The 14,086-nt window shown below is 49.5% G+C and overlaps 1 protein-coding gene across 2 annotated transcripts in view; it reads left to right on the forward strand.

Moving 5' to 3' along the window:
* Fstl4 (follistatin like 4) overlaps positions 1-13,859 on the forward strand; it is a 423,065-nt gene extending 409,206 nt beyond the window's left edge. For both annotated transcript variants that reach the window (XM_006991320.4, XM_076578356.1), the window contains 3 exons: positions 31-138; positions 6,178-6,287; positions 7,820-13,859. In XM_006991320.4, coding sequence (XP_006991382.1) covers positions 31-138; positions 6,178-6,287; positions 7,820-8,522 — 921 coding nt within the window. In that variant the 3' untranslated portion in view covers positions 8,523-13,859. The remainder of the gene's footprint in view (positions 1-30; positions 139-6,177; positions 6,288-7,819) is intronic.
* Positions 13,860-14,086: the final 227 nt, after the last annotated feature.

A 14,086-nucleotide genomic window follows, 5' to 3' on the forward strand; every position in this document is an offset into this window, starting at 1 on the left:
ATGACCAACTTGTCACTATTTCTTTTCAAGTCCATAGGTGTGGACCCTCTGCCAGCCAAGCTGTCCTATGACAAGTCGCATGACCAAGTGTGGGTCCTGAGCTGGGGGGACGTGCACAAGTCCCAACCAAGCCTGCAGGTATGTGGAGCATGTTGAAAGCTGGCACTCAGACTATAGCAAGATTCTGTTGCAATAAAATAATTGTCTCATGCTTCCCTGGGTGGCCACCTATCCCAACTATTTCCACAAAAGCTGGAGAAGAAAGCAGGAAACAGTAAGCTTTACCTGTCCATCTGAGAAGAAACTCTCAGTTGAGAAACTGCTTAGAGCAGAGTAGCCCATAGGCATGTCCATGGGTGAATAGTCTTGATTGTTAATTGAAGTAGGAGGACCCAGTCCACTGTGGGAGGCACCATCCCCTATACAGGTGGTTCTAGGCTGCATAAGAAAGCTAGCCAAGCATGAGCCTGTACCCAAGCTGGCAAGCAGCAGCCTCCAGGCTCCTGCCTGAGTTCTAGTCTTGACTTCCCTCAAAGATTAACTGTGACTCTGAAGTGTGAGCCAGATAAATCCTTTCCTCCCTAAATGTCTCCAAGTCAGAATATTTTATTACACCAATAGAAGGAAACCAGAAACAGCCCCGAGCAATGCACCCATTAGGCAGTTCACAGGGCATCTTCAACCAGGACTGCTACTGCAAACCCTGCAAAATGGTCAAATTCTAATGTCCTGACAACCCAGTCCCCACCCAGCCCCACCACACCTGCTTCTCCTGAGTCAGTAACTCTTCGAGTCAAATAGGATGAGCCTCTAGAGTCCAGACAGTGAAAAGAAAGGCAAGATTTTCTTCTCCTTGGAATGAACAGACCATCTAGAGAATAGTGTTAAATCAAATCATGAATGTGGGCTCTTCCTATTTGCTTTCTGTTGTTATAACAAAATACCTGAAGCTGGGTGATTTATAAAGGAAAAAAATCTGTTTTCTCTCATGGTTTCATCTAAGACCAAGCAGCTCTACCTGGTCAGCCTCTGGCAAGAGATCATAGGGAGCAATACTGCCTGCCATCATGGTGGACATGTTGAAAATGGAAGCAGATGTACGTGGAAGGGCACGTGTGCCAGTGGGTGAAGAGAGAGGCATGATGTTCCCATTCTTGTGAGAACTCACCCATCCTAGGAGGACCACCTTAATCCCCTCAAGAGAATAGAGATTCAGCCAGGCGGGTGCTGGCGCACGCCTTTAATCCCAGTACTCAGGAGGCAGAGCCAGGCAGACTTCTCTGAGTTCGAGGCCAGCCTGGTGTACAGAACGAGATCCAGGACAGGCACCAAAACTACACAGAGAAACCCTTCCTCAAAAAACCAAACCAAAACAAACCAAAAAAGAAAAAAAAGAAGAATAGAGATTCATGAACTAACAGAGCCCAAGAAGGTCCCACCACCTTTCAACACCACAGCATCGGAGGCCACGCCCCAACGTGAGTTTGGTGGAGACACACTCTATTGAAACTACAGTTCTAATCAGTAAACAGGATCTCTAAGTTGGAGGACAACCTGGTCTACAAAGTGAGTTCTAAGACAGTCAGGGCTGCACAGAGAAACCCTGTCTCAAAAAAAGAACTATCATCGTGTGGATTCAACAAGATCTAGGGCTGGAGAGAGGCCTCAGAGTAAGGGTGCTTACCACACAATCCTAACAGCCCAGGTTCAAATCCCCAGAAGCCATGTAAACATGGAAGGAGAGAACTAACTCCACAAAGTTGTCCTCTGCCCCCCACACACGCGCCATGGTGTGTGCATGCATGCTCATCCACTTGTTCTCAAAGAGGGCTCCACAACTCCCAGTCCTAAGTGATGAGAATTAACATGTCTCTTGGTACTTTTTAATAAAATGCTGGAACTCCAAGAAAGGAAACTCTGACCAGGGAAGCCCCTTGGGACTAAAAAAACAAATTGCCCATCAAAGACAGACAATCGGGTTGACATTGGACTTCTCACCTGCAGCAGTAGCTGAAGAGCACAGGTGACATCGATGTGCTTGGAAGAGCAAAGAGCTGAGCGTCGATTGTCTTGTCCTAGCAAAGACGCCACCTATCCGGGAAGACAAGAGGGTGTGTGTGAGCATCCAGGGGCTCAGCACTAAAGAAGCCTGAGGGGACATCAAGGGAAGATACGACAAGCATCGGATGAGCCAGACCAGAGACGTTATCACAGTGTAGAGAGAGAAAGGAGGCACAGCACTGAGGGACAGAGGAGGTTTAAGAGAGGGCTGGAAGTGTATATACTAAATAAAGCTGGAGAATTGGGGACTGAAAGTTGTCCTCTCACCTCCATATTCACACCTGCCGTCTCTCACACAAAACCGATCTTTGTTTTTTTTAAGATATGGGGGTTCTGGGGAGACTGAAACCAGATGATTCCTGGGACTCTCTAACCAGCCAACCCAGTCTACATAGCAAAGCTCAGGTCAATTCAAGAAACTGCCTCAAAAAGAAATAAGAGGAACACTTATTCCTCTTATATTCCTCTTATAACAGATGAGTGGTTAGAGCACTGGCTGCTCTTGCAGAGGACCCAGATCTGGTGCCCAGCAACAGGGTGATTCACGGCCATCCATAACTCCAATTCCAGGGGATCTGACGCCCTCTTCTGACCTCTACAGGCATGCACATGGTACACACCATATGAGCAGACAAAACGTCATACACATAAAATAAATATCAAAAATATATTTTAATTTTTAAAAGGAGGGTGCACCAACACCCAAGGCTGGCCTCTGGCCTGCACATGTGAACGCATGCATTTCTGAGTTAAAGGGACCAGAATGCAGCTCCACGCTAGAATGTTTTCCTATCACATCCAAGGTCCTAGGTTTAGTCTCTATTACCAAAAAGTGGGGGGGGGGGCACATGAGAGAAGTAATAAAAGGAGAGACCTCAAGACTTGAAACCGTGGTAACAGTTGATCAAAGGGATGCTCATGAGAGAGAATGCAAGTCCTGGGTGAGGTGGCTTCGAATTTAAAAGCTGTAGACGGCAGGAGAGACTTTCATGATGATGAATAGCTATGTGCCTGACAATGTGAATGTATAAAGCAGTGATTAAATATAATATAGCTTGATCAAAGGTGAGCCTAAATTGTACATACCAAGTAGAGAAAATAACACATTGAGAAAGTCCATCCACACAAAGAGCTAAATTTAATATATAGGAAACATTTCATCTAGTAGAGTTCTTTCACATGTGTACAGATACAAAAGTATTTCACCAATCTAAGGAAAGTGTCAAAGGATTTACAAAATTAGATGGTATGGGCTGTAATATCTGATAACCAGAAGGTGACCTGGGTGCTAGAGAGAGGGCCCAGCAATTGAGTCCTTACCACTGTTGCAGAGAATCAAGTCTGGTCCCCAGTATCCACAACAGGAGGCCCGCAACCACCTACAATCTGAGCTCCAAAAGATCCAGTGCCCCCTTCTGCCCTCTTTGCACACGTATGCATGCACACGCGCGCGCGCGCGCGCGCGCGCACACACACACACACACACACACACACATTTTAATTAACCTTTTTTTAAAAAAAAGTTCCTAGAAACCAATAAAAAAGCTGTATGTGTCCATGCACACCTATGACCTTGAAACTCCGAATGCTGAGACAGAAATATTGGGAGTTCAAGGCCAGACTAGAATATATAGGGAGACCCCTGTACCCCAAATCCAAAACACACACAATGAAAAAGACTACAGGTGTGGGCAAAGATTTTGATGTTAGTACTTGTAAAGCATTGGAAGTATTCTACCTCTCCTTCTAAATATTCATTATTCAGGAATTTGTTAAATTTTGCCCTGGCGGTATGGAGGTAAGTCCATGCATGAAGCAACCAGTTTTGACCATAAGGCATCATCACCAATTTTACCCAGTGGTTCTTACCCCAGGGCCAGCTTTCAGTGGCCTCTAGCTTGTCCCTCTAGACGTTACTTCTCAGTTGACACTGTCCACCCATTTAAGGAAGAATCTCAGCCTCTTTGTCCCCTCCCTTCTATCCAGGTAACCCTTATGCTACTAGGCCTTCTGGGTCTCTCTCCTGAGATGAGCCCACAGAACCAGGGGTCTTTCAGAATTACCTTTGTGGCATCTGTGGGCTCAGCCATGTGCTAGGACACAAGGCCAGGGCCAGAAGAACCTCCGGGCTCAGAGAAATAAAGTTGACACACTACATCGGCTCAATGGTCCGTGGTGCTGTGTTTGATGAAGCCACCTCTGAATATAGGGTGTCAGGGTGGTGAAGCGTGAGTGACGCTGACCGACGACAGCCTGTAATTTTCCATCTCTGTTATAAGCTGAAATGGCAGGCCTGGTGTCAAACAGCGATTGCATGCTGCCTTGGAAGTCTCAGCCATGTTTCCCAGACACTCTTAGATCCAGTGTCCAATCCTTATATTTTCTTAATGCTCAGTTCTGTGAGCTTCTCTCCCACGAACTTGTCAAAAAAGCATCATCCTGCCATTTGTTAAACAGAAAAAAGTCACAGGAAAATACGCTCTGTACAACTTCAAAATCACTTGGAGACTAGAAATCGCAGCATGCATCCCTCTGCTCCAGCATCTTGCCTGCTGACATTCCCCCACCCCCAAGGCTAGCATGGAGATACACAAAGACTCCAGCCTCACACCTGCATGAACGGGCAAGCCAGCTGCTGTTTGTTTTGTCATGAAAGAGAGAGCCAGAAGGCAGTCCCTTTCCTAAAAGGCAAAGTGTGCATGCTTCAGACTGTGTGTTCAGCAGGCCCCACCAGAGACTGCCCTTGTCCTGTAGGCTGGCTTTGGGCTGCAAAAAACCTGGGTCCTTTCTACTACTGTCATGGCCACAATATGATTGGGAAAAAAAAAAATGTTTTTCTCTCCTGCTTGAGAGTTGAGGGTCTGCTTCCTACCCCCAGTGCCCTTGAGCTAAACTTGCCTGTGAGCTGGCCAAGCCCACACTGTAGTGTAGATGTGCCTCTTTCTGGGCAGTGGCCTAGAACCTACAGATGGATGACCATATACAGAAGGCAGGGGGTCATGGGCCGCCTTGGTTAGCCAAGTGGCTTCACCCAGGGGACCCAGTTTTGTCTCACCCTGTCTAACTTCTCCCTCCACCTAGCTACCCTCGCCCTGACTCAACACTGCAGGGACACACACCGGAGGTGGATCTACTTGCTTTCTGTCAAGTCCACAGGGCAGAAAGCAGGACAGAGGCAACCATGCTCCGGTTTGTGCAAAGCATAAGACCAAAATCTTTACATTAGGATGCAAGTCCCCTTTGCACAGCCAGAGTCACGCTGCAAAATGCCATCATGGCATGAGTGACAGCCCTGCAGGACACCTGCTTTCTCTCACCAGTTCTGGGGTCTCACAGAAATTCCCAGAAACCTGTGCTAAGGCACCTAGCCTCAAAGCAAATAAACTCCAGATTAGGGAGATGGCTCAGTCAGAGTGCTTGTCAGGCAAGCATGAGGACCTGAGGACCCGAGTTCCAATCCCCAGAGCCCCCATTTTAAGAAAAATAAGCCAGTCATGGTAATACGCACTTGTAAGCCAGTGCTGAGAAGGTAGAGGCTAGCAGATACGTGATGAATTACAGGTCAGTGAGAGACCTGGGCTCAGACACACAGAGTAGACAGGACATGAGAAATGATACCCAAGGTTGACCTCTAGCCTCTACTAACATATGCACACCTGTGCACACACACGTGCTTGCCCCACACAAACATACAAAAACACTAAACATGTTCAATAATGTCCTAGTCCATGAGTGCACTGTTCAAGCTCTTTCCCTGAGGTTGAGCAGAGATGCAAACACCAGAAGTGAGGAAGGCTGTCTCTGACCCATTACCTCACCAGGGAGGGAATCTTCCTTGGAAATCGTTCCCTAGGTCCTCACCCCACCCTCCGGCAGGGTGGCAGGAAGCAGACTGCCAAGTCTGACTGAGGCGGGAGTGGCCAATCTGGGCCTTCACTTCCCGCTCCAGCAAAGACAGACAATCTCCACATTCCCAAACAGCTCCCCCTTGGCTCCTGTCCCTTCCCTGAGACTAGGGCTTTCCCACCATCTATCTCACCATCTGCGGGGCCTACAGCTGCGCATGCACATACCCAGAGCTCCAGCCCCTCCTGAATGGGCGCCTCTCTGTTACAGGTCATCACCGAAGCCAGTGCTGGCCAGGGCCAGCACCTGATCCGAACACCGTTTGCAGGAGTGGATGACTTCTTTATACCCCCAACAAATCTCATCATCAACCACATCAGGTAGGATTGGTCCGCCACCGTGCTCAGCCCCACAGTGTCTGCCTGGGCAGACATGCTCCCCTCTCCCTCTCAATACTTCCTGATCTGCCTTTGGATAGAGAAGTGAACACCCTACCCCACCACCACACCCCCGGCACAGCAGACCCAGAGCCTGGTTCCCCTCCTAAGCATACCTTCTAATTAAAGTGTTCCCAGTTCCCGGAGTCTTTAGGGACTGGCCACTCCCCTTCCTTCCTCACTTCATAGAGCACCCAGAGGCTGCTCTGCACAAGTCCCCTGCTGTGCCATCGAGACCCCAAAGATCCCACTGTGTATGCCTCTGTGCACCGACATCAGACACTGTCTTCAGGAAGAAATGATTCATTTCTGCACGCTGATGCTGGGACCTAAAGAGGACAATAGCCTCCCTAAGAACCTCTTCCCTGCAGGGCCTCAGAGCCTGAATGCATGCACGAGACCCCCACCAGGATGCTGGATCCAGCCGGGAGTGGTGCAGGCACAGATGCTCCTGAGTGGCTTTTTAAGTTCAAGTTCCTTTTAAAGGCATCGTTTTCTCCCTCTGCTTCTTTAAGGATGCTTTAAAGGCCATGTCTGGGACATTTTGCCCACTCAGGAGATGCCTTTTTTTTTTCTTCCCGAAGGAAATTATAGAAACCGATTTCTCCTATTCCTTTAAGTGCATGCATTCAGCACCAAGGGCCTTTGTGAGCAAGACACTCGGGCACAGGATCTCAGGGGAAGTCTCACCTCGAGTCAGATCTTCCATACTTGCAGTCAGTCTCCAACAGATTTCAGGAAGCCACATGAGATCAAGTCCCATCTGCTGGGGGCTCCCTCTGGGATCCAATCTTCCCAACTGCCCTGGGAAGAGATAGAGCTCTTTTAGAGTCCCTGAAGCTCAGAGAGGCAAGCAGCTGGTCCTAGGCTTTGTAGCCATGGCACCACCAGGCCATGTGGCTTCTGGGGCAAAAGCTGCCCGAGGTTCTTCTTGCCCACATCATGGATGCCAGAGGGGAGACCACCCTGTGCATTCCTCCCCCGATGTCAGGATTACAAACAGGAATTCTGTCCTTGTTTAGCTGCATCTGTGACTTCAAATTCTGACTTACCAGACAGCTCAGGAGCAGGCCGACTGACAAGGGTCCTCGTGACAGTCCGGGCAAGAGTCAGTCTTTTTCTCCAAGGCCTACAAGCCCAGATCCCCACCCCAGCTAACACAAGCTGAGGAAGGGGCTCAAAGGCACCTCCAGAGAGAAGCCATTGAGGGCCTTTCCCCCACCCTTCAAAAGCATTTTTTTTCAAAGATGAGTGGGTTTTGCAAACCCAAATCCAAGAACATTTGTACTCAACTGCATGAGGCTGAAGAATGTAGATAACTGACTCTGTGGTGTCCCCTGCAGAATGATAGCTCTTATTACTAAACCAGTAGATGACTCAAGGGTTAGAATGCCATCATTTTAAACAAATGACAGAGGCCCGCTGCCCCCCAGCAGTGGCTGCATGCTCCCTGACCTCCATTGCTCTCCCCCCAGGTTTGGGTTCATCTTCAACAAGTCTGACTCTGCTGTCCACAAAGTTGACCTGGAGACTCTGATGCCCCTCAAGACTATCAGCCTGAAGCCCCATGGCTGCATGCCTCAAGCCATGGCGCACACCCACCTGGGCGGCTACTTCTTCGTGCAATGCCGGCAGGACATCCCCACCTCCGCCGGGACACAGCTGCTCATTGACAGTGTCACAGACTCGGTGCTGGGCCCTAACACTGACATCACAGGCACCCCCCATGTGTCCCCTGACGGACGCTTCATCGTCAGTGTCTCCAACAAGGGCCCCTGGCTGCACGTGCAGGAGGTCACAGTCCGGGGGGAAATCCAGACCCTATATGACCTAAAAATAAACCCGGGCATCTCAGACCTGGCATTTCAGCATTCCTTCACTGAAGGCAATCAGTTCAACGCCTATGCCACTCTCGACAAGGAGCCAGACCTGCTGTTCCTCGAGCTGTCCACCGGGAAAATGGGCAGGCTGAAGAACTTAAAGGAGCCCCCCACGGGGCCAGCCCCACCCTGGGGTGGACCCCGCAGAATCCTGAGGGACAGCGGGCTCTTTGGACAGTACCTCCTCACGCCGGCTCAAGAGTCGCTGTTCCTGATCAACGGGAGACAAAATGCCCTGAGATGCGAGGTGTCGGGCACAAAGGGTGTGGCCACAGTCGTGTGGGTCGGGGAGGTATGAAAGGGTCCAGTCAGGAACCTTGGGTCCAGGAGTACCACCTTAGTCCTGACACCACAGCCCCAACCAGGCGCACTGTACATTTTCACAGACAAAAAAAGCCAAACCCTGTACTTCGCTTTGTGGTTCAACACTGATCTCCTTGCAAGTTCCCTAGGATAAGGTATGCGCTGCAACCAAGATCGGGGGGTTTCCATTCAGAAGTATGATTTAATGCCTTGAGCTGTGATGAGAACACATGCTGCTGTGTGCAAGGAAATCACCTCTGTTCCTGGCTGGACACTACGTCGCCTGGGGACACCACAGAACCGAGGGATCCTGCTGCCCAGGCTGACGCTTCCGTCGGTTGCCTTCACATAGTCATTATCCTCACCCGCCAGCCCCAGCCAGTGCCCTGAAGGAGTGGCCTGGGCAGTGGGGTTGAGCATGGCTGTCCCTCTTAGCGGGCTGGCCTTCTACCCCTGGCTGGGGACTTCACTTGCCCCATCCCGGATGCTGCTTGCTTGCTTTTCCAGCTGAGTGCTATACCCCTGCGGGAGAGCCTCTGAGACTTACTACACCTTGGGGAATGGGGAAATCACTTGCTTTATTTTGGAATTTTTTGATTAAAACTAATTTTTTTATAATCTCAGATGCGAGGATGCAGAGAGATGCTCTCCAAGGCCCGGTTATATTCTTCCCTGCCTTAGGCCAAGTCTCTGAGGGGAGAGGGTCCCAACAGTACATCCCATGTGCAGAAAAAAATAGACATCCAAGAAATAGTGGCCCCCCACACCATAGTGTGGGCCCAAGTGCAGCCCATAACTACCGTGTTAAAATCCATGCTGGGTCCCCAAGAGACCAAGCTGAGCCCTGTGTGCCTGCTCTTCACCATAGAAAGGCAACACGTTATTAAGGAAGCTAATGTGCCAGCCTAAGTACAGACCCAGGGCAGACCAGGCTTTCCTGGTAAGGCGTAGGCAGCCTCTGAGCACAATGCCAAAATCCAGAAGCCATGAGTGCCATCCATCCAGAGTTCTAAGGCTGTATTTCTGCAGGAGCGGTCGGCACTGATGCCTCAGCTCCTGTCACCACACCTCAAGAGAGCCCCCCTTTCCCTAAGTGTTTTCATTCCCACACTCCAATCTACACACTCTCCAACGTGCAGGACCACAAAGGGCTGTGTCAGCCCCTCCTGTCTGCCTGTGGTAGGCTCCCAGGCCATCAGGAAGAGGCACGACCCAGCCCTATGGGGACCAACTGTGTCAGAGACTCTCAGCAAGAAAGAGACCCCCCACCTAGGTTTCTCAGAACACTCCTGTCCTCTCCCATGTCTGTGGCCAAAACTTACCAGCTTTCTAGTTCGAATGATTGATTATTCTGCAAACCCACGGCATTGAGACAGTGGGAATAACCCAGACATTTCAGCTAACTTAGCCCCTTTTACCTACCAACAATGGCCATGACTTTGAAAACACAGACTGCACCTCCCTCCAGCTTCCTGCATGCGTGTGCAACCCCCATTGCTCACTCCAGTTTCCTGCCTCGTAGGCCACTAAACAACTGTCCCTTACAGTCCAAGGCTATACATGTGCTATCATGTTTCAGATTTGGGTAATGACAAGACACATAGAAGTTGAGGATGCTGACCTCACAGGCCTAATGGCCAGCTTCACAATGGGGTAGATGGTGATGCATCTCTTACCCCTTTTTATCCACCTCAGTATCTTAATATGATTCCAGAGTCCCATGTTTTCACTAAAATCTTCCAATGTTCACACATTTCTCCTTTTGGAACAATAGTGTCTGCCTCAGACAGACGAATCCCTGAGCCTCAAAGAGGCAGAGCATCATCTCCCCAAGCCCACCAAGGCAAGGGTACCCACACTCTTTGGATGCAGTATTCCAAAGTCAAAGGCAGATCTAGTCCAACAAACAAGAAAAAAGCAGGTGTGCTACTTGACCACTGCCCCCCCCCCCATTTCTGCACACTCCTGGAAGTCACTCCCAGATTTCTCTTTTCTTCTGGTCGAGTTACTGGAGACAGCGTATGTCCAGTGACCTGCATGTAAGACATAAAGCAAAAACTCAGAAGAAACTTGAAGTCCAGATGTCAATAACTCAGCCCAGGATGCGTCACAAAAGTGGAATGGCTTCCTGGCGAGAACACCAGTAGAAAGCAGAGGACCACGGGGAAATCATTCCTGGCTTCCCGGTCTCTTCACTTTGGGGCCAGAAGAGAGAGACTCGTGAGTCAAGTTTAAAACCCACTGGCAGAAGATGTCAGCACCACCCACGAGTGGGTCTCCTGCAACAAGCCCAGCCTGTGGGGGTTGGTCTGAACACAAAGATTGACAACTAACAGTTTACCAGGGAAAGATTGGTTTAACCAAGGAAATCACCAGGAAAGCTATTTATATAATAAACTCCACCCGTAATTCTTAACATTCAGCTGATGATGCAAACATTCAACTGTTCTTTTCTTTCCAGAAAACAAATTCTGTGCACCTGTAGCTACAGGTTCTCCTTCTGCCCCAAAGTCCTCACTCTCAACATGTTACCCAGCCACCCCAGAACGCATGGAAGAGAACCTTCCTGCTTCAGACTGAGTGTGTGATCCTCTTGTCCAAACAGGCCTGCGGGTGGACTATCCCCAGTATGGTTAAAGGGATCTCTTCAGTCTTGTGTTCCCAAGTCACACAAACATCCTGCTGCCTTCCTGAATCACAGGAGGAGGCTGGAAAAGGCCTGAAGTCATGGCTGGGATCACATACTAATGCTATGCTGCAGGTTCTCTGAGTGAGGTAGAGAGTGAGCATCACCAACAGAGCTATCTCCCCTCCACTGGCTCTCTGTCCAGGAAAGGGCTCCCAACTGAAGGGAAACCACCCAGGAGGACTGACTGCTCCCCCAAACAGAGCCAAGAGCAGCAGAAGCCTGCTGCCACAGAGCATGGGAACTTCCAGTCTTCATCCAGCGCAGCAGGAGTCGGCTCTGTACAGCTGCATCTTTTCGTTCATCCGATGACCAATAACCTGTGAACTAAGGGAGATCTCAGAACTGAGATGGGAAACAGATTCGCTCTGGATATATTTTTGTATCACAGGCTAAAGTGTAGTTGCTTCATTGTTTCATGTGTTTCATTCAGATACCACTGATGCTCGACCATCTTCACTAACAAGCACCACAGCTGTCTCCCCAACCCTCTCTTCCAGAAGCAAGCCTCCTCGGAAATCGTTGCCATTCCCCTCCCTCCTGCACACCCACCAATCTACCTCACATCTTCCTCCCGGGCACCCCGCACCCCCAGAATGCCACCCCAGGAGGCCAGAGATGATGGAAGACTACTGTAGTCCTGACTCGGAAGTCCTCCACCAGCCCCACCCCAGTCCCACCCCACATATGATCAGAACCCGCGAATAGCACCTTGCTGTCCAAAATCACAACCCAAACCTAGTTCTCGGTCCTACCCAGTTAGAAGCCGAAGACTAGAGAAAGCACCATCAGGGTGGTCAGGAAAAGGGACCCTCGTCCAGCAGGGAGAGAGCTGGTGGCATTTAATTTCAGCCCGGCCTCATGCTAGGCAGTCCACCCTCTCCATCATTTCTCACTTCATTCGCACTTTCTTCCTGGTTCCCTTCCGGTATCCCAGGCCCCCTGCTCCCGAGTTCCCCCTTGATGGCCCTCATCCTTCAAGGAGCAACGACTCTCTGTCACACCAGCTTCGTGTGCCCTTTGCCCACCTGCTCCTTGCTTTGAGGGTTCAAATGAGAAGTCACTCACAGACTAGATGCTATCATTTGATTATTTGCTCCCAGGCCACCACAGAGGCAATGTGGTTTTGTCCAGGACAAACATTACTGTCTGGGTTTGGTTTCTCTCCATGGCCACAAAGATGATAAATAGGACACTTAGGAGATCCAACAGGAGCAGGGAGCTCGGGGTGTGACCACAAGATGCCCAGCGGCTGGTGGAAGCCAAGCCACTGCCTGCTTATCGCACTGGCTTGAGGATCTGGGGTGTCTTGGCTGGGCCCCTAGACTTGGGCATCAACTCCCTAGCAAGTGCCTAGAGATAATAAGCGAGCATCATCTTAGGTCTTCACATTCTCCTCTGGCTCTTTGGGCATCTAGCTAGGAAGTGTCATTGAACCCAACACAATGGGTGAAATTATGGGCTATGTAAGGGGAGAAGAAATGGACTTCCAGAATTCATAGTGAGGCTTTTTTAGCTGGCACCAGTGCATTTAGGGTGTTTTTGCTTTTTAGACAAAGTCACTGTTTAGGCACCTTTCTTTCCAAGCTCAACTTAGTGACCATGATACAGTCCATTTCCCAGGGCTCACTCCCATGACAGTTCCCACCATTCATGGAGCATCAGCTTTCTACCATACAGGCATCATAGGACCTCTGGCCATGATGCCTTGCTGCTTTAGTGTTCCAATGAAAAGCCACTAGTGGCCTAGAAAACATGGCCCTACCCTAGACAGCTCTAGAGAACCCTGCCTACAGCCCGCAAAGCCTTGTGTATGGACTGGGCCCCTACACCAAGTCTTGGTGACCTGTTGCTCTCCACAGTTCACCTTCTGGAAAAAGGGAAGCCAGCAGTGGCTGGCTGTGAGGCCCAGGGACTCTCTAAACTCCAAGTCCTCATCCACTGTCTAGCATGCCGTCTCCAGAGATGGGAGAGAAACAAGCTTGCAGGCGACCAGACCCAGACCCACTGTGCCCCCTGGTGGTAGCACCCCACATCCACACCCTCCCTGCCTGCCTCCTCCGCCCTCCTCCCTCCCTGCCCTGGCTCCAGGGCTCCCCATATCCCCCAGTGCTGCTGCCCTGCTTCCTGAAGGCTGTGTGAAATGACCCAAAGTGAAACTGGGCATGAAGTTTTGCTGGAGTGGTCGCACACCATGTCACGCTATTGTGTTGCCGAATGACCTTCGAGTTGTGGAACCCCCTACACACACCACCAAGAGATCGTCACCCTTTCCCCGCCTCAGAAAAACCCTTGGATCTCTTACATTGAGGCAAGCTACATTCTTTTGAGCAGTTGTGTGGACTCCGAAATATATTTTCTGTAATCAGTATTTCTCAAAAGGCCGCCTGTAATTATTATACACATGTGAATTTTTTCCTTATTTATAAGATATATATAAATTATTTTTAATACATCAACTTTAGTAGAAATTTGTACCAACACAGTAACAGTATGTGGCATTTGAAATAAGTTTGTGTTTATTTTGATGTATGACACGGTATTGAACACATGATGTATTTACTGTACCACTTGACAAAAAAAAAAGAAAAAAAAGACTCACAGATTATCATAAAGTATGGTCATTGTCAATGCTCTTTTTCTGAGGATTTTACAATAAAACTTGAAAAAGAATTACCTTTTGGGCACTAGTCTGTCAGTAGCTGTGAAAGTGAGAATTGACAAATGGGAGACCCAAGATTTGGTTTGGTTTGGGTTTTTTGTTGTTTTTTGTTTTGTTTTGTTTTGTTTTTCCAGTCATGGTTTTTCTATATAGCCCCAACTCTCCTGGAACTCTCTATGCAGACCAGGCTGGCCTTGAACTCAGAGATCTG

Source organism: Peromyscus maniculatus, chromosome 8, assembly GCF_049852395.1.
Source record: "Peromyscus maniculatus bairdii isolate BWxNUB_F1_BW_parent chromosome 8, HU_Pman_BW_mat_3.1, whole genome shotgun sequence".
Taxonomy (NCBI): Eukaryota; Metazoa; Chordata; class Mammalia; order Rodentia; family Cricetidae; genus Peromyscus; species Peromyscus maniculatus.